General features: G+C 34.5%; 1 protein-coding gene across 1 annotated transcript in view; it reads left to right on the top strand.

Annotated features, from left to right (window-relative positions):
* LOC140154912 (putative ATP-dependent RNA helicase Pl10) overlaps positions 1 to 25,233 on the top strand; it is a 35,560-nt gene extending 10,327 nt beyond the window's left edge. Inside the window, 12 exon segments of the mRNA XM_072177575.1 lie at positions 247 to 346; positions 1,078 to 1,213; positions 2,435 to 2,511; positions 3,208 to 3,297; positions 3,481 to 3,641; positions 4,093 to 4,237; positions 5,268 to 5,415; positions 11,394 to 11,510; positions 11,513 to 11,574; positions 11,921 to 12,038; positions 12,381 to 12,543; positions 13,993 to 25,233. Of these exon segments, the coding sequence (XP_072033676.1) occupies positions 247 to 346; positions 1,078 to 1,213; positions 2,435 to 2,511; positions 3,208 to 3,297; positions 3,481 to 3,641; positions 4,093 to 4,237; positions 5,268 to 5,415; positions 11,394 to 11,510; positions 11,513 to 11,574; positions 11,921 to 12,038; positions 12,381 to 12,543; positions 13,993 to 14,242 (1,567 nt within the window). The 3' untranslated portion in view covers positions 14,243 to 25,233.
* Positions 25,234 to 27,688: the final 2,455 nt, after the last annotated feature.

Raw genomic sequence — 27,688 nt, 5'->3', positions numbered from 1 at the left:
ACATTTTCAAAATAATTTATGTTAGCAAAGATTTTTTTCAGATCCATCAAGCTTTCTGTTATTTCTTTAGGGTCATTTAGTCTCCTTAAGGGAAAAAAAATTAAAAAGATGAAACCCAGACCAACTTATTCTCATTCTTTTTACTTAATTCAAATAATATGTTAAAAGGGCCTAAATAAAATTGAGACAAAACTAGAGCCCTTGATATGTGAACTAATGTTTTGATATATATATTGTTGTTTGCAGGGAGCTGTTTTCAGGAATGAATACTGGAATTAACTTTAACAAGTATGAAGATATTCCTGTAGAAGCCACCGGAAATGATTGCCCTGAACATATCACAGATGTAAGTTTAAAATAAAAACCATATTTATAAAACAACAATATATTTAAGTTTTATATTTCATGTTTCTTGCATCAGAAGGATTTGTGATAAATAATCAGTGATATAGGACTCTGAAGGATTCGGATGTGCAGACTCTGACTCCGGCTGGGATTCTAGTGAAAAAAAATAGAAGTAGAAAGATTATAACATTCAACTGCACTCACCAGGTTATTTTCCCAGATAATTTCAGAACCAACTGGTTCCTTCCTCAGTGTGTAATGGTGTGTGAGATGCTGAGATCCGTGTTTCTAGAAGATCGTCTACTAGAGTTGCCAGTTGGTTTCACTGACTTCAGCAAACGGTTATGGAGATACAGGGGAATTGGCACAACTGTATAAAAAATAGGTTGTTTCCCCATAAAATGTGCACATCATGTGCTTATAAAGAGTATGTCATGCAATAGTTCACTTATAAGACCTTGACCTAATAAGTATAAATCCTACCACTATAAATCCTATACCGCAATGCTTAAGAAATATTGGTGTACAGCATATATGTGTGGGTTTGTACTTAGCAATCCCAAATGCAGCACTCCAGTCCAGGCATACATTAATTTTTTTCACTCGTAACTCAATTTAATAGTCAGTGGTGGGCAGTACTTTCTGTTTTGTACATAGTAAAAATTTAAAAAATCGGTAACTTAACATATGATCTATTTGTATGTGTAATCTTTTGCTTGTTTTTGTTGACAGTTCACCGACATTGATCTTGGTGAGATCATCAATGCCAACATCGCATTGAGTTCTTATCTACACCCAACACCTGTGCAGAAGTATGCCATTCCTATCATTAAGGGCAAAAGAGATCTTATGGCCTGTGCACAGACAGGTAAGTATCGAAAGGTGAAATTAACAGCTTTACTGCCAAGACTAAATTTGGGCTTACCAGGACTCTTTTTTTGATGATTTTAGGAAAATTACAAATATTGAAAATATATGCTACTAGAAACACTATCGCTAAAATTCAAGATAGTGGTCCCCAGCACGATCGACAAATGTACATCACTATAGCTAAAATATTAAATTCTCGATCATGAGAGCCAACTTGGGTACGCACAGTTATTTGCGCTGAGCGTACTACGCAAATACCGGCGCTTACGGCACAAACACAGCTTTTGAGAATTGACCAATCACACGGTCGTTGCTAGGCAAAGTCAAGGTTCGGTCATGCAGGTCGCGAGATCGTGTTATTCTATGAAAAGTATGCTGACGCAGAAGGTACATCCTCTCATGATCAAGAAATTGTTATTTTGGCTATAGTAAACAATTCATGGCCCCTGAAAGCAAATGACAAGAAAAGATGGCAAAATATTAGGAAAAAGATAACATCTGGCAGTGCATTTTGTTGAAAATAGATAAGAAATGGCCAATATTTTGAGTGAAAAAGATGGCTGTTTCACAGATATCAAGTAGTATTCTCTATTTATTTTTTCGTACTGCGTCCACATGACAGGTGATAACTCAGCCCTCAAATTAAAGATCTGAAGGGGCACAGCAACTTTTTTAGGGCAAATTGATAATTGCCTTGGATTTTAATTGAAATGGCAAGGCAGCACGGCAATTCGTAATATTTCAAAAGCGCATCATGGCAACTTGAACATTTAATTTGAGAAGGGCACCAAGGCAATTTCTCAAAAGTGAAGAAAACGCACAAACAATATGATAGATGATTCGAGTGCTAATCGAACATTGGTCTTCAAATTAAAGTATGCAAAAAGAAATGGGGGAACTCCCTTTTCAGGATGTGAAGTAAATTTTAGCAACTTTCAGACGCAGTACCGTACAGAACATGAGAACGATAGCTGGTATATCGCATCACATTTTGATGTAGATATTTGTTTAATTCTTATTTTTCTGATGAGATTTTAAAGATTTATGTAAATATTTTATTGTCAATAACAAATTATGTGAATGCAAACTTGCTGACACTGTATGATAATTTAGAAATTTGTATTTTTGCTGTCATGTTTTGATCAGGCCAGGTTGGTAACTTCAATTTCTAGTGTTTGTGATAAAACCTGTTGATTAAATGTCTTTTTTTCCTGTGCAGGATCGGGTAAAACTGCCGCTTTCCTTGTGCCTGTCCTATCACAGATCTTTGAAGGAGGTCCATACAAAGAAAATGTTGTAAGTAACTCCTGCCTTGAGATTAATAGAATTGTCCAATGTAGTAGAGTAAAAATGAGTTGCATGGAGGGAGGCTGTCATCGATATGCAATATGTCAACATCTCGTCAACATGATTAAAAGTGTCAACATAGTTTTGAATATCGAGCATATTGGAAATAATGATGCACAGTATAATGGATACAAAATGCACTAGTTATGTACAGATGGACAAAGAGACAACTAACAGAAAACTCCATTGTAATGACCTCATTGACCATGGTACAGTACAAGAAAGATACAGATGAGACTACAAGTTTACAACAAAATACAATCTGTGCTGTGCTATTCCAATGTGGTTTATGTGCATTTTGAATTTTATTTATTCTTGACAAAACATTAGGTTGCTCTGTGCAGCCAATTGGGAGGGGAGAGCGGTTCATCCCCAATAAGCCTCGAATCCCCTCACTTGCCCCTATTTGTGTTCAAATTTTTGACCCCTAATTGACATTTTCAACCTCCCAATGAAATTTATTTAAGACCACACTGGAAAGCATCATTGGGAAGGTACAATGTACATGTTTTTGTAGTCTGTGGCATTGATACTGAATTTGTGAATAATTAATTAATTGGGATTTTCAATGGGGAAATTGAAGGCCAAAATATGGTTATAGTGGATGCAGCATCATTGCTTGGAACATTATTTTTTTCTTTCCAGGGTGGATACCGTCGTAAACAGTACCCGCTAGCCCTGATCTTGGCTCCGACTCGTGAGTTGGCCTCACAGATTTATGATGAAGCTCGCAAGGTATGTAGGAACCATATTTTGTTCCCTATATCATCTGTCTGTCATGCATTGATTTTACTTTGATTCTTTCCTCCAAAATAGTATTGAATTTTTGACTAGCGTTAATAAATGTTAGACAACTTGACTTGATGTTCTTTGGAATTCAATAATATAATTTTTTCCTTTTTTAAATTCAAACAATAGTTCTCCTACCGCTCCCGGGTACGCCCCTGTGTTGTCTACGGTGGAGCAGACATCGGATCCCAGATGCGTGATCTTGAGAAAGGCTGCCATTTGTTGGTGGCAACTCCAGGACGTCTTGTAGACATGATGGAGCGTGGACGTATAGGCGTTGACCACATAAGGTAAGAAGGAAAGAATGGTTAATAACCCAAAGTGTTACAATTAAACTAGACAGCATAGAAATATAATCATGTGATGCCCTTCTTGACTTCACTTTGCTTATTTTATGATATGTGATATAAATGTTCATCCCATCAACAGCCAGTGACAATTGTAGCAAAAGTCTATAGAATATAAAATTACATTAAATAGACCTGATTATTTTGTGTTCCTCCATAAAGCCTTTAACTTTTACATAACATTGTTTATTATGTAAAAGGCTCTTCATGATTGTTTAGCTAGGGAGTCTATTTTACCATTTATAAATATTTTCCCGTATTCATTTGCTCAGGGTTTCTTGGAACAAACTTTTTTTTTACTTTACTTGTCCTCATAATATTTGTTTGCAGAAGGCAAAGGAAGCATGTACACATTCTGATTAAGTTTATTTTGAATTCTCTTTTAAACTTTCAGTTACTTGATTCTTGACGAGGCTGATCGTATGCTTGACATGGGTTTCGAACCACAGATCCGTCGCATAGTGGAACAGGATAAGATGCCAAAAGTTGGAGAACGTCAGACCCTCATGTTTAGCGCCACATTCCCCAAGGAGATTCAGGTATAGTTTTTCAAGTCCCAAAGCATGTGGTAGGAGTAATTTGTAAAAATATTCTACTGTTAAGTTAGGAGTAGTAGTAGTATTACAACCGTAGATTAAAACTACAGATGAATCATCTGAAAATGAGGGCCAATTGTTCTATGAAGTGTGATACACTACTACACACATGCTGCATATTTTTACAGTCTTCTGCATAAACGCCTTTATCGTGTAAACCCAAAGGCATGCAAGGTGTGTGTGATTTGTTAGACGTGGTCGATCACACGATCGGCTCTCATGGCCTATCTGTAGCACTTCAATCTATGATTAAAACACTATGAACTGCCCAAAGAATGCAGTGAAATATAAATAATGGGCCCTTTCCCAATTAGCTTCTATGCATGCTCAGACATCAATCAATCTCCTGTACATCAAACAAAACAATCTCCCATGTTTCATGACAGCTGTACAAACAAACTACGCCTCATTGACTCGGTGACTTTACTTTACTGTTACTACATCAACAGTTCTAACCAAGCTCACCTAATCTATGTATACAGCTTTTTGTACACATCTCATCATTTAAAAGGACCCAACAAATGGCAGCAAGTTCAAGCATGACGTGCATGTATTCATTCTGTATACCATAGGCCCCTACTTGTTGTTGATCTTGTACTTCCGAATTTGTCGACCTGTTTCATTGCCTTGTGTCCATCCCTTTGTAAATTAATTAAAGAAACTCTTCGTTTTGTAATAACGATTCTTTTCAACTCTTTCAATAAAATGCAAGAAATTTTGAAATGATTTTAAAAAGTGTTAAAAATCCTGCCGTGCCTGTGTTTATATCATTGGGGAAGAATGCATAATCATTATGGAATTGCTCAAAATTGTTCAATTACACAGATGTTTGTGCATCTGAGTCTGTGTTTTTGATTTGTGTCTAATGTGATTTGTTCTTTATGTATCTCAGCTTGGTTAAATCAAGCACCTTGAAAAGTCAACCAAAAATCACATTACATTATATACCCATTGCCTTCCCCAATTCCTATAGGTGCTGGCGCGTGACTTCCTGGAGAACTACATCTTCTTGGCGGTGGGTCGCGTGGGAAGCGCCAGCGGCAATATCACCCAGAAGGTCGTCTGGGTGGAAGAAAACGACAAGCGCTCGTTCCTCTTGGATTTGATCAACGCCGCTGCAGGTTAGACAATAATTGGGGTAAAACCTTTGTAATCTAAAAGCTCTGACACTCATGAGTGTTGGCTCTTGTTTTGTGTCATAGGTTCTGGCACGTGATTTCTTGGAGAACTACATGTTCCTCGCGGTTGGCCGTGTGGGCAGCACAAGTTCCAACATCACTCAGAAAGTTGTCTGGGTGGAGGAGGGCGACAAACGCTCCTTCCTTCTGGATCTGCTTAACGCTTCTGCAGGTATCAAGTAGGGTCAAACAAGTAGAATTATCTGACAGACAATATCTTTTTACTTAACAATATTTTATTACCTTCTTTTTTATGGTTTTTTTTTTATATAATTATTATATTATTATTAATTATTATATTATTTTATTATTATTATTATTTTATTATTTTTATTATTATATTATTATAATTAATTACTATTTGGCGTTGCTGTGGTTTAGGTCATCCGAAGGAGAGACCTTATACATGTAGCAGGATGAGTTGTGTGTCAGTGTACAAAAATGTATGTGTGTCAACAATATGTTCAAATTTGGTCTCATTTGAACAGTCACAAGGGTGTACAGTGCCCGTCCACTGAATTTTTTTGGAGGGGGTATGTGTGCTCGGATGATTACTTGCCAGTGTGGTAGTATTTTGTAGCACACAGGACGGTTAAGGTCTAATTGAGGCCTCAATGAAGGGAAAGTTCTGTGGCTTATTATGTTAAACTTTTGGTTACAATTTGCTCTTATATGAACAGTTCACAGTCACAGGTCATTTGAGATCAACTTTTTAAATAGACTGAAAATGAATAATCTGGTCTCACAACCTGTTTCAAATCCAATTGCAACCATTATTATGTTTTGATGAATCCAGGTGTGTGAAAATATTGGATGCTTTACACCCAATATTTGGTCTTGCTATGAGTTTCAAAAATAAATATGGGCTCCATAGATCTAATTTTATATCAAACTTGGGCCATAGCTGCATTATGGGCACTCTCATGTAGCAACAATGTTCAAGATCACACACTGATGTCAAAGGTCATTTGAGGTGAACTTGTAAAATAGGCTGAAAATTGAAAAAAAAGTCTTGCGATGAATATTATACCCATATCTTCGGATAACCTATTTGGGATGCCGTAATTTGCCATCCCTATTTTTTGTCACTTGTTTGCTATGAAATTATTGCAATTAGCAAGGATGTTGCCTGAGAACATGGGCAAGTTTAGAACTTAAGAAGTGATGGAGGAAATTGGTTTATGTCATTTATGCAACATTTGCAATGGGTTCTTAACTTGGGTTTACAATAGCAATAGTTTTGTAGTCACAAACTCATTAAGGGCTGGGGTATGAACGTTTGGACAGTATTTATTTTGGGACATTGGAGCACATCAGACATATCGAATTGCATTCTGAATACGATGAATATCATTCTGATATCAAATAATTTTGATTTTTGAAATTAGCAATTTAATACACATTTTATGGCAAATCATTAAAATTGATATTTTTGATATTTAACAGTACTTGAAGTAAACTTTATAAATCTGCTGATTTATACTTTAAGTGTATGTAGGTGGGATGAAAAGCCGACGATCAATTGAAAATTTTGACCTTTCGTATTGAAGATATGGATTTTTTTTTTCCAAAACACCAAAAAAAATCAGGTCTTTTTGGGAAAAAAATCCATATCTTCAATATGAAAGGTCAAAATTTTCAATTGACCGTCGGCTTTTCCTCCCTGCTACATACACTTTAAGAATATATCATTAGATTTATATTATTTACTTCGAGGACTGTTATATATCAAAAATTTAAAAAATATCAATTTTTTATAATTTGTCATAAAATTTGTATTATATTGTGATTTTAAAAATGAAAATTATTTGATATCAGAAAGACATGCTTCAGTATTCAGAATGCAATTCGATAGGTCTGAGGTGCTCTCATGTCCCACAAAAAATACTGTCGAAACATAATAAACGCTCATTTTGGATCCCTTAAGACACTCATAAAAATTAACTAATTTTTCATAATCATCAAACGCTTTTCAAACGAACCTGCTAGCTTTGGTGTGTATTGCAGTCATAATATATGCCCAAGTATTCAATACATTGCTTTATCCTTTAGTTGACATGAATTAGTGTTCTCATTGGTCAAACACCACCTGGATAAAAATCTGTATCTCTTGTGTACTCTTCATTAATATTTATGTCACAACTCTGGCAGGTAATAATGTCCATATTACCTGCGTAACATAACACACACGATATCCTATGCCGCACGCAAACTTCATGTGCTGCATGACTACAATGTGAGCTGTACTGTTATTAAAAAGCCAGGGAAGAGATTAGTCTACATTTTTTTGGTAAATCAAACTTAACTCTTAATAAAAACACGTACGTTGGAAGGTAATAGAATTGAATACATTTCATGTTCACTAAAGGATAAAATCATTACCCCTGTTTTGTTCTCACAAATTCGGAAAAAGTATCTACAGTCTGGTGCCGTATTCCATTCAGCCTTCGGCTTCATGGAATATGGAAGCAGACTGTAGATATTTTCCTGTATTTTGTAAGCGAACAGGGGATAACCAATACCGTATTGTTTGTAATAAATGCCCTGGCGGGGTTGCATTTTTTCCAAAAGGGGGGCGTTTATTGGAAGTGAATTGTCAATGATTTGTTCAATTTCCCGATGGTGCTCCTGTAGAAAGGAGGGATTTACGACTATGATAATGCTATTTCCATGGCGCCGCGCAGTGGAAAATTATATTTTTGTGGTAAATACAACAAAATTACACCCGATAGTGCATCATCAAGCAAGAATCTGGTGAAATTATACCATAATTGGGCAATGAAATGATTGAAGTTTGAGTCTTAATAGGTTTTGTCACATGCAATTTAGCGATCGTCATTGCATGACTGTTGCAAGTTTAAGCTTACTCACATGATATGACATGGAAATATTTGCATTTTTGTCAATTTTTCATGGAAATATTGGAGGGGCGTTTATTAGAGGGGGAGCGTTTATTACAAACAATACAGTAGTCTTACTGGGGCTATTGTGGGCTACTCTGCAGAACCTACATCTGTTACTTACTAGTTACTTTTCATTGAATATATATGGCCTAGAAGCACATGCTGGCAATTTAAATGCCAAGTAGGCCTATCAAAAAGCCAGTTTGCCCATTCTTACCAAACCAAATAGACAAAATGTCAGGATAATGTTTGTGCGTTCATTTTTGCAGTGCACATTTGTCTCCAAGAAATTTGCCAATTTAATTTTTTCCACTTTGTATTGACAAAAGAATTTTGTAGGAAAATTTTTTGAAAATATTTCATGATGTGTATAAGAATGTAAGCTTTGAGCTGAGCATCTCAAACTTATTTGAAAATCATTGCAGGCTCCAACGCAATTTTTTTGTCGTCCTATCGATGGTCATTATTTGTTGTGCATAAATAATGATAATGGACTATTCAGTTGAAATCCATACGCCCGCCCCCGTAGAAGACATGACCTTAATCTTCCACACAGGTTGTGTGAATTTTAAAAAGGTTACCAGATGGGTGATTCCATTTGAAATCTACCTACTCCTATGTGAAAGATTAAGGTCATATCTTCCATTGGGGGTGTATGCATTTCAACTGAAATGGCCCAAGTTCGACACGTAATTAATTGCCTGTTCTCAGAATACCTTTCAAAACAAATGATTGCACTTAAATTGTCCTAATTGATGATTACCATAATGCAATGCATTAGCTAGTAACAACCTTGTTGTATTTGCATTATCATTTGTGTCTGGTGGCTTTAAATAATGCATTTTTTTCTGGTTATTGAAATAATATGCAATGTGATCTGTGAAACCATTCACATGTCGCATTATCCTATTTTGTTTTACAAAGATAATAATATAAAGGTTGGCACTCTTAATTGTTTTTTTTGTTTTTTTCCAGTCCTTCTTTGCTCATAACTAAAATTAAACAGTTCTAAAAAGTGTTCTAAATTTGTATGGGTTTTTTATCTACGAAACTGAAAAATTAAAAGGTGAAGGGTTTTCTCAGATCACATCGCATATAATATTATTAATTAATTAATAGTTTATTTATTTTATATTTATTTGTTACCTTAGATTTCTTAATTTCTTATTTATGAAAGTATTATGAAATGCTCACTTGTCTTGAGGTCATAAATATGGTAATATTAAACATTATTCTGTGTGCATTGAAATAATTGTGATTAGAAATCACCTGTGGTTCAGGTTGTTTGGTTCTGTGAAATGAATTACTCAGACCATATTTTACCAAAAATATTAGAAATCTTGGGTCGGGGTATTATTATTTTTGTTTTTGTTTTCTATCAGTTTTTTTTAAAGAAACCTACAAAAGATCAACCTATCGACCCTCCAAATTTTTGTCTTGGAAGGGCAACCAAACAATTTATTTTTTTATCCTTACGAATAAACAGTATTTATGACCACAGAATTTGGTGCAATGGGATGCTATTGCTAATTAATCTTGGGGGATATGCGGTCATTTAATTTCAACAACCAAAACGTGAGATCAACTTATCAGTATTTTTGTAGCATATTTAAGTTGTGATATAAAAATTGACCCTGTTATTGATTTTGACTCAAATTATTTTCTTCAAGTAAATTAGAACACACTTGAAAAAAGGGCATGTGTCATTTCATCCATCATGCATTTAGTACAGTATGGCTGCTATCATTCATGGGCAATTCTCTTTTGAATATTACTCGGCTGTCTTCTTGAATTGAACCTTTGGCGTAAAAAGCTCATCATTAAAGTTCGGTTTAATATAATTATGACATTTTACAAAGATATACAATTTAGATCAAGTCCATTTACAGAAGGAAAGATGGTTAACTACAACTGAAGGAAATAGTGCAAATTTACAAGTCAAATTGGGTACATGTCATGTAACAGTAGCACACAATCTACTCTATTTGTTGCTAATTTGGATATAGATATTTCTTTCATTGAATATGTATGGAAATTTTTGTGTGTGGATAAATTATGAAATGTTTCAAGTAGATGTTTTATGAAACAATTGCCAGCAATCACACATGTGCAAATGTGACACACAATGAAGAGGAATGAATATTTCAGTCACTTAATGTTGATTGATTGTGAGTTAATTGATAAACATTCAATATTTTACTATGTTTTTAAGTTAGCGAATCACTCATGTAGCCAGAAGTCCCAATTTTAATGTTATGCGGGTTTGACAATTTATTTTTTTGAAATGTATGTAAACATGCAGTAAAATGAAATGGACACATTTTATTTTAAAGGGAGGGGAGAGTATTGTGCGGGCTTGTAACGGTTTTATTAAACAGTTAGGCATAAATGTGATAACGCTGTAGTAGCTTGCACAGGTAAGCATATCACAGCAAATTCTACTTACTAGTCCCAGTTGTGAATTAGTCTCCATTCACACACACAATTAGACCAATCACAATCATACTGACCCTGAATTGAACCCTGGAAAACAAACATGTTTGAAATTTAGGTTACTAGTAATGACAAATCGAGTCAGCCTAACAAACAACTCAATTTAAGTTCATTTAAAAATTGGTTTTAAAAAAATGACAGGGTTCAAATAAAAGTTGGTAACTTATTGTTACATCCTGTAGGAGTTGTATGCCTCTAATTATGGGGTTTGTCTTTTTGAAAATTCCAGGCATAATGCAGATCACACTTCTTAAGATATTTAAATGCTCTGTAGGTGTGAGATTTCTATCGCATTCCAGTGATCTATAAGTTTACTTTCCTCATTAGATGTACTACAAAGCGCACTTATGATCGGTTTAGGTGTGTGATATGTGCATTTGCACTGGGGCATGCCTCAGAAAGACAAGGCCTGTAATTACCCTTACAACATAAGTCTCTGAAATAGGATAATGAAAAGAATTAGCATGTCCCATGATTTGAGACAAATTGGACTTGATTTAAATTTATTTAAAATACAAATTTCAGGTCCGGAATCTCTCACCCTTGTGTTTGTGGAAACCAAGAAAGGTGCTGACAATTTGGAAGATTTCCTGTATTCAGAAGGCTACCCAGCAACCAGTATCCATGGTGACCGTTCTCAGCGTGGCGTGAGGAAGCCTATGCGGACCTTCCGCTTGGCCGCAATCCAATTCTTGTGGCTACTGCCGTAAGTTGTTGTTGTTTAATCTGAACTGGAATCATGTTGTTCAAATATTATGTTCTCTTTGTTGTTTCTTAGACTCCCCCTGTAAAATGTGAACAATACAATTGTTGCTTGCCAGAGTTTGAGCTTAAAAGGAAACAGTTGCTGCAATTCCAATTCTTAAGATGGTTTTCATAAAATGGATTCACAATATATACTTAATTTTGGAAATAAATCCAATACTGGAACTTACTTTTTGTAACTTGCTATGTTGTGTCTGGAACAACCAGACTTTATAAGGCAGCAAACTCTCTGGACTGTTCGTGTGAAAGACGGCTTGTTAATTAATGTTCTCACTTTTGTTTTACAGGTTGCTGCTCGTGGTTTGGATATTCCAAACGTGAAACATGTCATCAACTTTGATCTGCCCTCTGATATTGAGGAGTATGTGCATCGTATTGGCCGTACCGGCAGAGTGGGTAACCTGGGTAAGTGTTGATAGTCCATAACAAGTCATGTCATGTCAGATAATATCCATATACTTGCAACATATTTTCAGGCATGGGATTTTCCAGTGGAAACACTGGAACCAGTCTTTTTTGATGTCAAAATTCCCGCAGTTTTATGTATTTTCAGGTGTTTTTGGCCAATTTTACGTGCTTTTCCAGACTTTTTCATAAATGCGTAGTCCCATGCCTGTATTTTGTAATAAAACAATCATCTTTCAGAAGTCATATTCCTAATCAGGCTTAGTTTCAATTGTCAAATCTTCATGCTAAATCAAAATGAACAGCAAAATTTAAATTTGATATTTTTGTATTTCTTGATAGGTCTGGCAACATCATTCTTCAATGACAAGAATCGTAACATAGCTCGTGATCTTGCTGAGCTGATGATGGAGAATAAGATGGAGCTGCCTTCTTGGCTGGAATCCATGGCATTTGAGGCTAAGCAACTTGGAGGATCCGGTGGCCGACGTGGTGGTCGTCAGAGGTCAGTATCATAATTGTTGACTTTGTAATTAATCATTCATTCATTAGGTAGGGACAATATTTGGTTAAAGGTATGCAGCCTCTCTCTCTCTCTCTCTCTCTGTTCAAAGTGAAATTTCTTCAATACCAACCAGTAAGTTGAACGTTCCGATAAGGACCCTACAGTGGGAGAAAATTTATTTGTCTTATTATTAATCCTAACCTTGTGGAATTCCATAGAACCCAGTACTCCCTTCTTTTTAGCAGGGCACATTGCCCTTCTACCCAAACTGCTCCTTGAAAGTTGGAGATATAGTGCTCAAATATAACCAAAAAGTTACCAGTAGAAGTTGGATTAACAAACACCCTAGAATTCATGTATAAGTTTTATGGGGTATTAAAATAGGCACCAGATGTGGATGATATGCTACTGCTGGTCCCTTCCTTGGCAGAATTATTGACATTCAGCAACTCTACTCTGGTGTGCAGTGAATCCCCTTCTAGTCCACACATGGGACCTCCATTTTGCCCTGTGAGCACTTTTCTTATGGCATTACTTGCTAGTATGTTTGTGATGGATCAGATCAGGGCTTACATAGAAATTAAAAGCAGTACTTCAATCATTTTTGTCAGAGCAATAACTATGTGTCTAAGAGGGCATTGCTTTAATACTTGAGCAAAGACAGTGGGAACAAAATGTTCCATTCCCAAATGAAAAGAACAGTTTATAGCAAAAGTCAAAGATTAGTTATGTAGTGCAGCGAAGTGCTGTTGCTCATTTTCATGTTGGTGTGATAATTTTCTGGTGTCAAAGTCAAAAGCAGAAATATCTTGTTTCTCTATGCTAATTCTTCCGTATTATATTGACCTGAAGCAAAATGGTTGAACTTTTTCAGAGGAAAGCATTACTACAAAGGTACAGGCAATATGTCCTCCAATATCATGCACAAAGATTTGTGATACAAGTATCGTATTGTATTCATGCTACCACATGAAAGGTCAACCCCACTAGCAAAAGGTCGTTGATTATGCTAAACCTGTCATTCATCATAAAAGTGCCATTTTCTCTTTCATCCCTCTCCTAGGTTCCGCGGCGGTTTTGGCTCCCGTGATTATCGTCAGCAGAACCGCCAGCAACAAGGGGCAACACTGCAAGGACAAGCGCCCCCTCCCTTTCCTTACTCCATGCCCACATACACCGCCCAATATGGTGGTAGCTATGGTGGAAGCTATGGAGGCGCTTACTAAAGAGAATATAAATAGAGGTAGACTTGTTAGTCAAAGGATTACTTCCTGGCTTTAAAAAAAGAGACATGAACTGCCCATGATTTAATACATACCATGATTTTGGCTGCATCAACATATAATCATCTCCCATCTATATCAAATATGGTAAAATCAATTCCAGCTCATGTGACTGGAGAACCAGAATAAGAACAGTCAATTATGTTTCATTCCTCCCTCCTCGCAGGTACCAAGGCGGTTTTGGCTCGCGTGATTACCGTCAGCAACCCCGCCCTAATCGTGGCGGATTCAGGGGCATGCACCCAACATGCCCACGTCACGGTTTCCCAACTCCCGCAGTACAATCCAGGATACTGGCGGTAGCTATGGCGGTGGTGGTGGCGGCAATTACCAGCAGGGTGGAAGTGGACAAGACTGGTGGGGAAGCAGCTAAATTCCATTCACCATTACCTTTATCTTCATACAATCGTAGGTAACCTTTGACATGAGCACAGGTCAATCATCTGGATTTTGACGCTGAATAAGCAAGTCCATAAAAAGGAATACAAGAAATTGTTCTAAGCGAGCATTGTTGATATTTTTGTTGTGTTCTAGTGTTAGTTAATTGCTGCCCCATGTAGGTTTAAGGTTTGTAAAATTAACATGTGTACTGAATTTCTTTCGTTTCATTATTGACATTTTTATAGCTTTTGGGGTGTAAATTAAAGTAGTTTTTTGAGGGTTAGAGTATGAAATACATGATTGGATTATTCATATATTTAGAATTATTGGTGGAAAAAATAATCCATCGGATAGAAGATGATTATTTGGTAACTTGAGTGGAGGTGTCTCTTCCAAGTTCAAAACTGTAAACTTGTTCACTACTTAAATGATGTTAGTAGGTATTGTGTATTGTAGTGATTCAAAAACTTGATAATCAATCATTCTTGAAAGCTGGTGTAATAATCTTTGTATATTGATGATAGGTAACACTCTACTCGTTAACAATCCAATCTTATTTTTGTAATTATTTGTTGATGTTCTGTTGTAGATTAGATCACTTAAATTATGTGATACACAAAATTTGCTAATTACATATCAAAATTTCAACAAAATGATTCTGATTATGATAATTAAAATGAATAAATCAATCCAGAATGCAACTATCATGAAAATCAAAACGTCATAATTGATAACTAAAAGTTTTGTCAAAGTATTATGATCTTTTTGCGAGTAGAGTGTAATTTTTGCCCTTTTCAAGCGCTATGTCTATAATACGCATCTGACTTGGGTGCAATGATGCAGGTGGCTTTTGCTGTATGTAAATGAAGCAAAATGCATGCTCTGCAAATCATATGTTTGTTGTAAAATATGTTACTATTATTATGTATTAAAGGAACAAAATGGGGGCAGCTGTAGTTGATTACCAATTAACAATTATTATATATGACTATAAAAGAAGAAATTTATTGTCATAAATTAGTGAATAGTTTAAATGTGAGTTAGGTGAAAAAAAATATCACATTACTTCTGGCACCTTTTTGCACTTGTTATCCAGCCAGAACAATATGGTCATTATTTTGTATCGTATTAACTGTTGCATGGTTGGTTCTGTTGTTCCATGTGTTTGTTGTAGAGAACTCTCCTCCACTAAATAAAATGGTGAAGTAGCATCCCCGTTTAACGTGGGGATGAACTCTCTCTCATATATTTGGCAGGGAAAATAATAAAAAAGCCAGGTGAGGGAAAAGAAACAAAAGTAAGCAAGCCAAAAAATTTATAAGACAAATGACAATCTTCGTGAGTGTCATTTTGCCGATGTTTTTCACAGAACAAAGTAGCGACTTTTTTTTAATATATATAAAATTTATTGTTACAACACAATGAAGTGAAAAGACAATATACATATTATTGGTGAATAGTAGGCTTGGCAGGCGGTGTTTAACGCAATAAAAGGTGTATTCATTATAATTAGTTCTTAATGGAATGAATATGTTGTAGCTTTTGTGACATACAGCTGCAGTCATGGTGGACTTGTTGCCTGCCACACCAATTTTTACATGTGTAATAAGTTTGTGCCTTTTTGCAAACTTTTAAATCTATAAAGGAAACTTAACTATTCTTTAATCTGCAATGGCTGGCAAGCCATAAATTCAAATTTGTTTACTTTTTTTACTCATTGGAATTTTCATAAGCAGCATATCATTCCAATGAAATTAATTTGTTACGGTTTCTCAATTTTATAGAAGCCATCAGTATGGTTCATTCTTTTTCCAAGTTAAATAATAGCAAGTACTTAGCCAGTTGTGGCAACACAATTTTTTAAACTTTTTTTCACTTGTATATATATCAAAATTTCATATTATTGTATGGCATTTTGATATATAGTACGGTGGAATCAAACAAATTTCAGAAATGAAATTTGTTTTTTTCCCTAAGTATAGCTTGTCTGCCGCACAAACTTGTATTATTTTATTTAACCGCTAATAGGCATTTAACTGAAAACATTTTATCAAAGCACAGTGTGCAACTACATCCAGTGTACTGATTGGTTAATTATTTTCAATTAAAGACCATTTTTGATTAGTACGACAAAATTAATGGATGCCTCGTTAAGTGGTTAAAATTGCCTTTTATGCGAGGCACAGGTCTGTTTTACTGCACAGCCTTTTGGGCTGCGCTCAAATCTTATTGTTTAATAAAAAAAAAAGTTGGTCTTTTTTACTGAATACAACATTAACTGTATCAAATGTTCAAATGGACATAAACTTGATCTCTTCTGTTGTGTTAAGTTAGACCCACAGTGTGACTTGATGCAGTGGTCTCCTATTAACTCTATATTTAAAGAAAATGGCTTCATATAATGGCCATTGGTGTACAACAGGCTTACAATGAAATTGTCTATTACTTCCCAGGTTCAATTTCATATAAGTTACTATTATTATTTAGGTGAAGTTTGATGAATTGTCTTGATATTATGAATCTCTGTGATAAAAAAGCTGGAGCTCTCCTTCCGTTTTCGGGGTAAAGCAGGATATACTAACAAACTTATTGATATTATATACAACTACTGATATTATAAATCTCATTGTGTTTTTGTATTATTAGCATAAACTTGTTGTAGGTAGCATTTTGTTGGGCTTTAAAAGCCTCATGTGCAGTGTACTGTGTACCATACAGTGTACACTACAAAACATAAAGGATGTGTGTATATGCATCATGTAGGGACCGGAACATTTTAGCCTATACAAATTATAAACCTGTTCTGAACCTCTATTAACAGGTTTATTTGTTTTCTTTAATATGGATAGCAATATCCAAGATTGCCAAGAAGTATTGGGCTATCCCATAATCCATACACCCCTATGGAAGACATGGCCTTAATCTCCCACACAGGGAGTGTTCAAGTGGATTTACCTGAATTGGTGACTCCAATTGAAATCTACAGCCATATGTAGGAGATTAAGGTCATGTCTTCTATAGGTGGTGTATGGATTTTAACTGGACTAGCCCATTTAACCAAGTTTAAACCCATGAGAAGCATAGCAAGAAACTCTGAACTCAAGTATTGAGCAATGCTTGGAATCAAGGCACAGGAGCTTAACTTGGATTAACTTACAGAAGTAGTGCAAGTTTCACTCTTTAATCAGGATTAGCACAGATTGGAAACTAGAAAAAATCTGAGCTTAACTTGGGTTGAAATATAATTGTGGAATCTTAGGCAAGATGAAGAAAGGGGGTATTTACATAGATGCTGCATTAGTTAGGCAGATATGTTATGAACTAGCACTGAATTCAAAGCAAGTTTTAACACAAGGTTACTGTGAATTTATAATAATTAAGCTAACAGGACGCACAAATCCCTTTTGTAAATATGTTGTGCTTTATATATATTTAAATACAGAACGTTTTCTATTTGCATTGCATAGAGCAATAAACATATTGTTCTTTGTATACTCAAACAGCTAGGAAGATTTGTACTATGAAATATTTAAGGAGAACAGGATGGTTCACTTGAATGATTATCTGTAAATAAGAAGTTAACTTTTAAAGCTTAGTGTTTTGTAATCATTGGAGGGAATAACACTTATTTGTATGTCAGATGCTGGTCATTGAGTATTTAGTTCCGTCATTATTTGGTAGGGTTTTTTTTTGTTTCATAAATAGGAAACACTCGGCACTCGAAATGTTTCCGTTTCTTTACTCCGTCTCCCCCCCTATATATTTTCCCTCTGTTACTCTTTAATACTACATTATTTTTACTAGTAATACATAAAAATTCACATCTAGGCTTTTTTGTTGTTCTTTTGAGAGAAAGAGCAAAACTTTGTATTTTTCTACTTTTAAATAGACTGCTTGTGCCTTTGTGTAACTATATGGAGTAGTGTTTTTGGTTAACCTTAGGGCATTTCCATAACATGGAGGAATGACTTGAAATACAATTTCTAGATGTGTCTCAAGGAGTGTGTAAAGAATGATACAGGTACTATTTATTCTCATTTAACCATTTCATAATGAGCGTGAATCTTATTCACCTACGTGCAATTTTGATAGTTGACATAGTTAACTGACATGCTAAACCATCATTAGAAGTATTACTTTTTTTTTGTTGAGACATTGAGGATTTATTGTGAAGAAAAGAAGAAATCTTATTAGATGTTTGTTTTTGCAATCCAAAATTACTATGATGGATGTCATTATTGTTCAATTTTTATTTGCAAAATTAAGCGTCATTAGACTATAGGTGTGTTTGTTTGTTTTTTTACCCAAGGGATGGTGTCAGAATACTTCCTTCCTTTATATATATTTATGCATAGCATTTCACATATGTAAAAGTCTAGATTTTTTATGATTTATTAGCACACAGCTATGCCCTAACCAGCTGGCTAAGTAATTTCATGACATTATGTTGGCTTGTTGCCATAGGAGGTTTATGACCTGTATACCATTATGTAATGTATGCTTATATTAGTAGATTTGGGAGAGTCTCCAGTATTCTTTTATGTGTAGCGCATTTTAGATTCATTACTTGTTGCATCACAGAGATTTTTTTATAAAATAAATACATGTGAAGACAATTCTTTTGTTTTGTACTATTTGAGACAAGTTAAACAGGAGTATTTTCCATGGAAGGTTGCAAAAGATTTGGAAAATATTGGTTTTTTTTCTTTAAAAAAATGATTCAGACATTTGGGAAATTCAGAATGTGCCTTAAGATAGTTTAATAACTGGAAAATATTTCTAGAAAATGTACCCAATTCTTGTTTCATCTGTATCTAGTGATTTTGATTTTGTGAATTGGACAAAATCAAAGTTGCTTGTAATTTCACCAGTTTATGATATATATATTTTTTGAATAGTGTTCTTCATTGATTTGTTTTTTGCTTTCCTGTGAGTAGGAAATATTGTTATTGTAGGAAAGAGGATGATAAATAATGCTGGGCACAGCACATCATGTACTAAATTTCCTTCCCACTGCCGGTAAAATGCTAGGAACAAAATGGGAAACTTAATCAAATTTGTGAAAATAAGTATTAGTCCAAATCATTACTTGGATTTTTTGTAGGTTAAATCACATTTTTTGAAAGGTTAAAAAATAACCTAGAAAGGATAATATTGTAGAACACAAAGGCTAACCGCATGTGCTGCCTGGATTACACAAGGGTTAAATACCATTGTTTAACCATAACAGTTATCCCCTTTGTGCACCAAGAAGCACATGCAGTTGACCTTTTTGCACTCAAAGCAATCATCATAGTATCATAACAAACTGGGAGACTTACATGATTAAGAAGTGTGTGATGAAGGGGATCATTAGTTCATTCATTTTTTTTTAAATATTTGCGTGTTCACAATTTTTAGAGATGAGGTCACATGGATTACTATAAGTGATACTCGCCATTTTCAATTACTGATAATTAGTTATAGTTTGTGCTAGCAATTTGTATATATATACACAAACAAACATTGATGCAAGTGTATCAAGTTGTTACAACTTACTTGCCATACTTGTATTGGCGTTAACATATACGGGAGAAATAAAGCAAAATGTTAAATCAGATGTGAAAGTTCCAATAGAATTTTTTTATAACTATAGATTAACATACTGAAGGAAAAAAAGCAGCAATTTTGTAGTGAATTTACATGTACATACTGATAACAGGGAAGAAAGTTAAGATTAACAGTATTTGAATATTTTTGTTTGTATTGTTACTATTATTTATTTTAAAGGCTTTCCCAACTGCCAGTTCCAAAGAACAATTGTTCCATGCAGAAGTATGATAGTACTGATTTTGGAGGAAGTTAGTTCAAGTTGTTATCTTAACTGTTTTTTTATATGCTAGCTATAAACATGAGCAAAAATATATCTACAAATGATTACATGTACAAATTTTCACTATCATAACAATGAGGAAGGAAGTGTGTTATTTCCCATAAATATGAGACTGAGAAATGTTTTTTTTTTTTGGGTTAAGCTTTTTTTTTTCTTGAGTGTTAGTGTTTCTAGGGTATCTTACTGAAGTGTGTTTAGAAATTGATTGCTTCAAACTGTGGCAGTGGGGAGAATTAGCAACATATTTTATTTATTTTTTTCCCTGTGAATTAAACTTGAGTTTATTTGATAGATACTGTGCAAGTAACCAGGTATTCATAGTAATAATAATATGCACTCTGCGTGTGAAGTTTTAAAAGTCTGCTCAAATAGCTGCCCAAATGCTGCATCAAAAGATACATAATCACAGAATACATGCACACATAACCAACATAAACACACATGCAAACACACACCCACATTACTTCTTACACCTGTTTATAGAAGAATATATATTTTTAAACAATTTTGGATATTGTACCATAATGAAAGTTCAACCTGAGTCTCGTGTGAAGAAAGAAAAGTAGAGGAGCCGTTCTTTTTTTAATTGTATCGTCAGGGCAGCTATTAGACTAGTACTGTACCTCATGTTTTAGTGCAATGCAATGTGTGCTTGCATAAGTGAAGCATATTAACCATTGTTTCCCTCGTTAATTTGTGTATCTTCCATGACAGCGAGTTAATAGTTATTATTGCCACTGGTTAACTCTTTAATCACCCATTTAAACCAAGTGGTCATTAAAAACCAGCAACTCACTGTCAAGGCATTGTTAACACTAATTGCGAGGTACTTATTTATTGTGTGTGGGTTCAGGAGACGTAAATCTGCATCAGAAGTCCTTCCAACAACCGAGTAAAAATGAGTTGAGAAATTGTTACATTTCAAAGAGAGAAATAAAACTGAATGGAAGAGATGAAAAATAAAGACTGAGAAGTAATAGTTTTTTACCGATCTATTACCTTTCAGTTTATGTATACTATATATCGTTCCAAACTTAGCCAAAGAAATGCATTTTGTTATTAATGTAAAACTAAACTTAAACTTGTTGATATCTTTCATCAGATGATGGTACATATCAATATGCTCCTCCCCATAAGTAATGAACTATTTCTAGAAGAGATTTGATTTTTTTTTATCTCTCTGTTTCTCTTTCACTTTCTTCATTTACTTATGGGGATGAGTAAGCTCCATGTGTTGAAGCTTGGCTACTTTATTAAAATAATTTATTGAGCACTTTAAAATGAAAGAGGAGAGTACTTAGCAATGTTAATGGGACAACAGAGTTTAAATGTGTGCCAGTTTCTCTCAGTCGATGTTAATGTAAAAACTTAATTTTTTGCTATATGTGAAGTCGGGTTACCGTTATATCAGCCGCTCAATTGAAACAAAAGTGTTTCATTATATAGTTAAAGAGTAACTATAACTAAGATTCAAATGTCTTAAATTCCGTGACACAGAAGTTGTAAGCAGCACAAAATTTGTAAAAGAAAATGGAGGAGCTACAGTAAAATTCCAGTAGCAATATACCTCTTGTATAATTATTTGTAAAGGTTATTGAAGGAGTTATTAAACAATTTTCAATTTTTCACAGTTTTTTGTTTTCTTAGAGGTTCATGACACAGTATTTCAAGTGTTGGCTGTAATGGCGACTGATTTATGTGGAAAAACCAATCTAGTTATGAAGCAAGGTTGTAATTGCTTCAGATGATAAATTGTTTTACTCGTATAGATTAATACCGACTGTATTAAACAAACTTCAACATCGGCGTTCTATTAATCAGTTTGACCAGCTGACACAAGCTCCAAGCTGCAGCTGCTAGGTGTATGGAATCACCAAAGCTGCAACCGTTCGGTAGCTTCATGTAGTATTTCAATTTAGTATGAAGTTTGTTTTATACAGTCGGTCAGTATTATTTCAAAGCTTACAAGGCATGTGTTTATTAGTAGTAAAAGCAGTTGCCACCACACATTGTGACTAGACACAAATATGTTACAAAAGTGATGACTGTTGAACGCTATTATCCAAAGCCTTGTAATGTTTGAAATGATATTCAAGGTGTAGAATTCCAGGGGATAGTTTTTCTATTGCTTTCCTGATCAATAGTAGGTGATTATAATCATACTAAGTTTACTTGGTGTGGTCTAAGTTACAGCCCAAACTTGTATGATGAATTTTGAGCAAATTGATGACCCAAAACATGTATTATTTTTATGATCATTTCAAAGTATCATACTTATTTGTGAACAAGGTACATGCTAGCTATAAAAAATCAAAATATGTATGATAATGAAACAAGGTACATGCTAAATGTTCGAAATAAGTATGATTTGAATAAAAGTATGCAACAGACCAAAACAAGGTTTGATCATACTTGGCAATGTCACCAACTTCATATGGAGGTTGTCAGCCTCTGGGTCATCTCATTATCACACCTGTTAACCTGGTTCAGAGGTGACCCTTAGTTGACAATCTCCTTTATCAAATTGTAGGGCTTATTTCAGCATTTAGCAGGAGAAAATCATACTGTAAAGTAGGACATTTTTTGTCAGGTTTTGTTAGTACTTTTCACATTTGATTTCTGAACTGCAAATTTAAAGCGGGCATAACTATTTGTTATAAAAATGTACTACCGTATTCATTCCAATAAGCGCCCATGCCCCAATAAGTGCCCACCCAGGGTATTGTCAATTTGCTAAAGGGTACCACTAATGGTAAGTGACGGATAGATGTCGATACAGTGAAATAGCTGGGAGATTAGAAGTCCAGTGTAAACTTGCAATATTTAGTTACATTTTCTGTATTTATAACGTACATAAATTTGTCTCTAATATATTAAACACCCCTTACAGAAAAATTTGGTAAAACATAAGCGCTCACCCAAAAAGAACTTTGTTAAGCACAATGTGCGCGTATTGGAATGAATACGGTAAAAACTGATACCACACAAATATTCTGCTATACAGTATTGTAGCCAAATGAAATGTCTGCTGTCCATGCCATTAATCTCAGCAACAAGGATGTGGTCTTTGCTGAACATATTTTACTGAGAAGATTAATTACTATATTTTCATTCTGTACCACTTTATAAGTGTATAGTAATTACTAGGTATACAGAAGACATTTTTCTTAACAAAGTTTAATTGTCACAACTATCTTTTACCTAGTTGCTTTATAAAACAAAGAAAGAAATCCAATTCAAATTTTGGTGGATGATTTTTGTGATGGGTATTGCATGACTACCCAAATGAGCTATTCCAGTTGAAATCCATACACCCCTATGGAAAACATTGCCTTAATCTCTCACACAGGGAGTGTGACTTTTAAATGGAGTCACCCATTCAGGTAACCCTGTTTGAAATTCACACTCCCTGTGTGAGAGATTACGGCCATGTTTTCCATAGGGGTGTATGGATTTAAACTGAATACCCCAATGCTCGATCCCAAAACTCATTGATATTAACTATAGTCTATCCAGTATAACATGACTCCATCCATTAACCTTGTTACTGGACAGACTATAGAAAGCAATGGCTCACCAATGTGAGTGTACAAAAACAGCCTGCCAAAGTCAAGTGTTACTGGTTCCAACCCAACACCTTTTTGTGGTGTTTTATACTACAGTAGTATATAGAATTTTGGCAGGCTGTTTGTGTAGGTGTTTAAAATGTCATTGATAATGTTTGGTGATGTCAAAAATACAATGTACTTTATTACTTGTTTTTGTCAAAAAGATGTATTGTATACATATTTGTGATATCATGCTTCCTTTCACTAGTTTAGTTTCAATTTAAAAGTGAAAGGAGGTACCTGCCATTATGTAGTTTAGTCATACTTGAAATACTCTGGTTATTTACAGGATTCATTATTAAAGGAAGTTTGATGTCATAAAAATTCACCATTTTGACCAAACATATTTGTTTTGTAACTGCCTGTAGTGTTGACAAAAAGACAGAATGTGTAAGCAAGCAAACAGCCTGATGTAAAGAGTCCTATTGAGGAAGCATACACGTGTCAAGGACTTAGTGCAGCAAGGCCTCATGTTCATTATTTCCCCAGGGTAATATTACTCATACTCATTCATACACAGCATTACCAAGAGAAGTTAATGGAGATATGGCTTTGTTGCACAAATCCCCCGATATATACAGTTTGTGTATAGATCCTAAATGAAGTTGTTACAATGCAAGGCTAATTCATGTAATGTTTTATAACACAAACAAAATCAAAAGTGCACAATTCTATTTCATTGTTAAAATGCAAGAACTTGGTAAGTTTCTTTGTACATGTATTTCATTGCAGTGTACAAGGTTTTTGCATTCTCTCAACGATTTTATATCCACATCCACATTGAGTGGCATGGAATACCTCTAGAAGTTATCGAAATTAATATTTTAATATAATCACATTGTTAGAAATGTTAGTAACAAACTGATTTTGATGTGAAACCTGAGTCAATGTATAGAGTTGGTAGCCACAAGTCATGTGATTTCTAGTTAAGTGGGTCAGTACCAATCTAGGCCAGATTTAAGTTTCACATCGGATCAGAAAGTGAAATAATGGATCAGTGCACATCCGTGCGGTGCATATTGTTGTACAAGTTCATATAGACACCGAGTTAAGTCTGAACAGTTGATTTGAAAATAAGATGAAAGAAGAAACATTCTAATAAGTATGCTGTTATTTTTTTTACAAAGTGCAATCTTTTAAGAATTGCTCATTTTCTTGTGCTGCCAAGATATGTTTAACTTGGTTTACTCATGTGCTTTATATATAACCCAGGTTAAGATGATCTATAAGTTAACATATTGTCTTAACCTGGGTTGTGTTAATATTTATGCCCATTTTGAGGAATCATGTAATTTGTTTCTTAATCTGGGTTAGGTTTCATTTTTAACCCTGTCTAAGATAACAGTGTAAGTGTAATGTGTCTTAACACGGATTATATTTGTACATTTAACTTGATTTAACCCAGTTTAAGAGCTTGTTGAATAACTATGAAAATGCGTGTGTGTAAGATCTGAGATGGAAGTTTTGTGTACTCAAAACATTTAAAAAACAAAGGAAGTTTGTGTCATTTTTGTACCGAATAAAATACAAGGTAACCTGACCAAAATATTGATTTGAAAAGTGTTTATTGAATTGTTACTTGTTTCTCTCTTTCCTCCCTCTTTATATTTTCTATGCTCTTCGTTTATGCCTGTCTTTGTCTTTTCTTGCTTCTCTGTGGTATTTATGTCTTGCTTTTCTTTGCACTTATTTATGTCTGTATTTTCTTCCTTTTTCTGTGCTCTCTTCGTTTGTCTTTTGCCTTTTTTTTCTTTTTGTGTGTCTTTGTGTTGCTCTTTGTGTGTCTTTTCTTTCTTTTTCTGTACTCTGTCTTTTTTCTGTGCTCTCTTCCTTAAGGGCTGGGGTATGAACGTTTGGACAGTATTTATTTTGGGACATTGGAGCACATCAGACATATCGAATTGCATTCTGAATACGAAGAATGTCATTCTGATATCAAATAATTTTGATTTTTGAAATTCGCAATTTGATACACATTTTATGGCAAATCATTAAAAATTGATATTTTTGATATTTAACAGTACTTAAAGTAAACTTTATAAATCTGATGATTTATACTTAAAGTGTATGTTGGTGGGATGAAAAGCCGACGATCAATTGAAAATTTTGACCTTTCAGTATTGAAGATATGGATTTTTTTCCCCAAAACACCAAAAAAATCTTTTGGGAAAAAATCCATATCTTCAATATGAAAGGTCAAAATTTTCAATTGACCGTCGGCTTTTCCTCCCTGCTACATACACTTTAAGAATATATCATTAGATTTATATAATTTACTTCGAGGACTGTTATATATCAAAAATTTGAAAAATATCAAATTTTTATAATTTGTCATAAAATTTGTGATTTAAAAAATGAAAATTATTTGATATCAGAAAGACATGCTTCGTATTCAGAATGCAATTCGATAGGTCTGAGGTGCTCTCATGTCCCACAAAAAATACTGTCGAAACGCAATAAACGCTCATTTTGGATCCCTTAACCTATGTCTTTGTCTTCCCTGTGTATGTCTGTCTTTCTTTTTGTATGCTGTTTATGTCCGTCTTCTGTTTCTGGGCTGGTTGTTTATGTGTCTGTCTTTTCTTTTTCTGTCTGTTTTTGTCTTTTTCTGTCCTCTTTGTGTATGTTTATCTGCCTGTCTTTTCTGTGCTTCCTTATATATTTGTCTTGTCTTTTCTTTGTCTTCGTTTCTCTTTCTGACTTTTCTTTCCTGCTTTTATCTATTGTTATTTGTTTTATTATTTCTGTATTTATTTTCTTTCTTCTTTCTTTCTTAATATTTGTACAGTTTTTTAAATTTAATTTTCCCCAAATAATGCCCACATCTGGCCGGTCAGAAACTGGGATAAAACGTAAATATCATGCAGCCCATATGCATGATATTCGAGTGGCGTATTACTATACTGCGCCAATAAAGTATCCTTACACTTGGAAAAATAATCACAATTTCAAAACTGAACAATATTGGGGTAAATCCTGCACATTATGACACCGCATTGAATCCAATGTGACCTCGAAGTAAAGTTATAAGCAATTGAATAGACGAAGGTCCAGTTTTAAAAGTGACAAATTGGCCAATACAAGGCGCACAAAGATTTCAGTTTTTACTTCTCTGTACTTTTCACAACTTTCATTTTATTTGTCAGTTCTTTTGTTTCAGTTTTCTTTTGTTCCTTTTGTTTTAAATTAAAGCCAAACGCATAAATTAGCCATTCACCACTCTCAAACCAGATGTCTAGTCTGTGGAGTTTTGAATAGACCAGTTTTTCACTTTTAAACGGGACCTTCGTCTAATCAAATGCTTGTAACTTTGCTTCTTAAAGTCACATTAGATTCAATGTGGTGTCATAATGTGCAGGATTAATTAGTGCATCTATTAAAAAACAAATTTACCCCAATATTGTTCAGTTTGGAAATTGTGATTATTTTTCCAAGTGTAAGGATACTTTATTGGCGCAGTATATTGGATACCAATTAGTGGCTGGGACAAGATACTAATTAGTGGCTGGACAGGAGATGTGTAGATATTATCATGCCGAGTTTGTCAATAAAGATGAACTTGCTTGCAAGACTAGTACTAGACCTGGGTGTGTCCTTAGAGCAGGGCTTAGAATTGGTACACAAAATATTTGCAAAAAGAAGTTGTATCTTAAAAAAAAGAAGGCAGAAAATTGTGTTTATTTCCATTATTCACTACTTGAATACATAACCAGCACCATGAACAGGAGATGAAATGTTTGCATCAGAATTTGGGCTCGCAATTACAAATTGGCAACAAGTTGCGAACAATGCGTTCCATTGTTTGGCTGCGCCCACTTCATATACGAACTGCACCAAGGCGGGTTCCGTGTAGTAGACAAATTTACCTGTAAAGCGCTTCACGGTAGTTAATTCCATAACGCAGAACAGTGCATATATATTGATAAAATAGAAACCATCGATATTAAAAAACCTTGGGCAGTTTTTAATGCATGAATACTCATCAATAGTCGAAGTGTAAT

Source organism: Amphiura filiformis, chromosome 6, assembly GCF_039555335.1.
Source record: "Amphiura filiformis chromosome 6, Afil_fr2py, whole genome shotgun sequence".
In the NCBI taxonomy this organism is placed as follows: domain Eukaryota; kingdom Metazoa; phylum Echinodermata; class Ophiuroidea; order Amphilepidida; family Amphiuridae; genus Amphiura; species Amphiura filiformis.
Note: the sequence above shows the minus strand (reverse complement) of the source record. Positions and strands in the feature narration are given on the sequence as shown.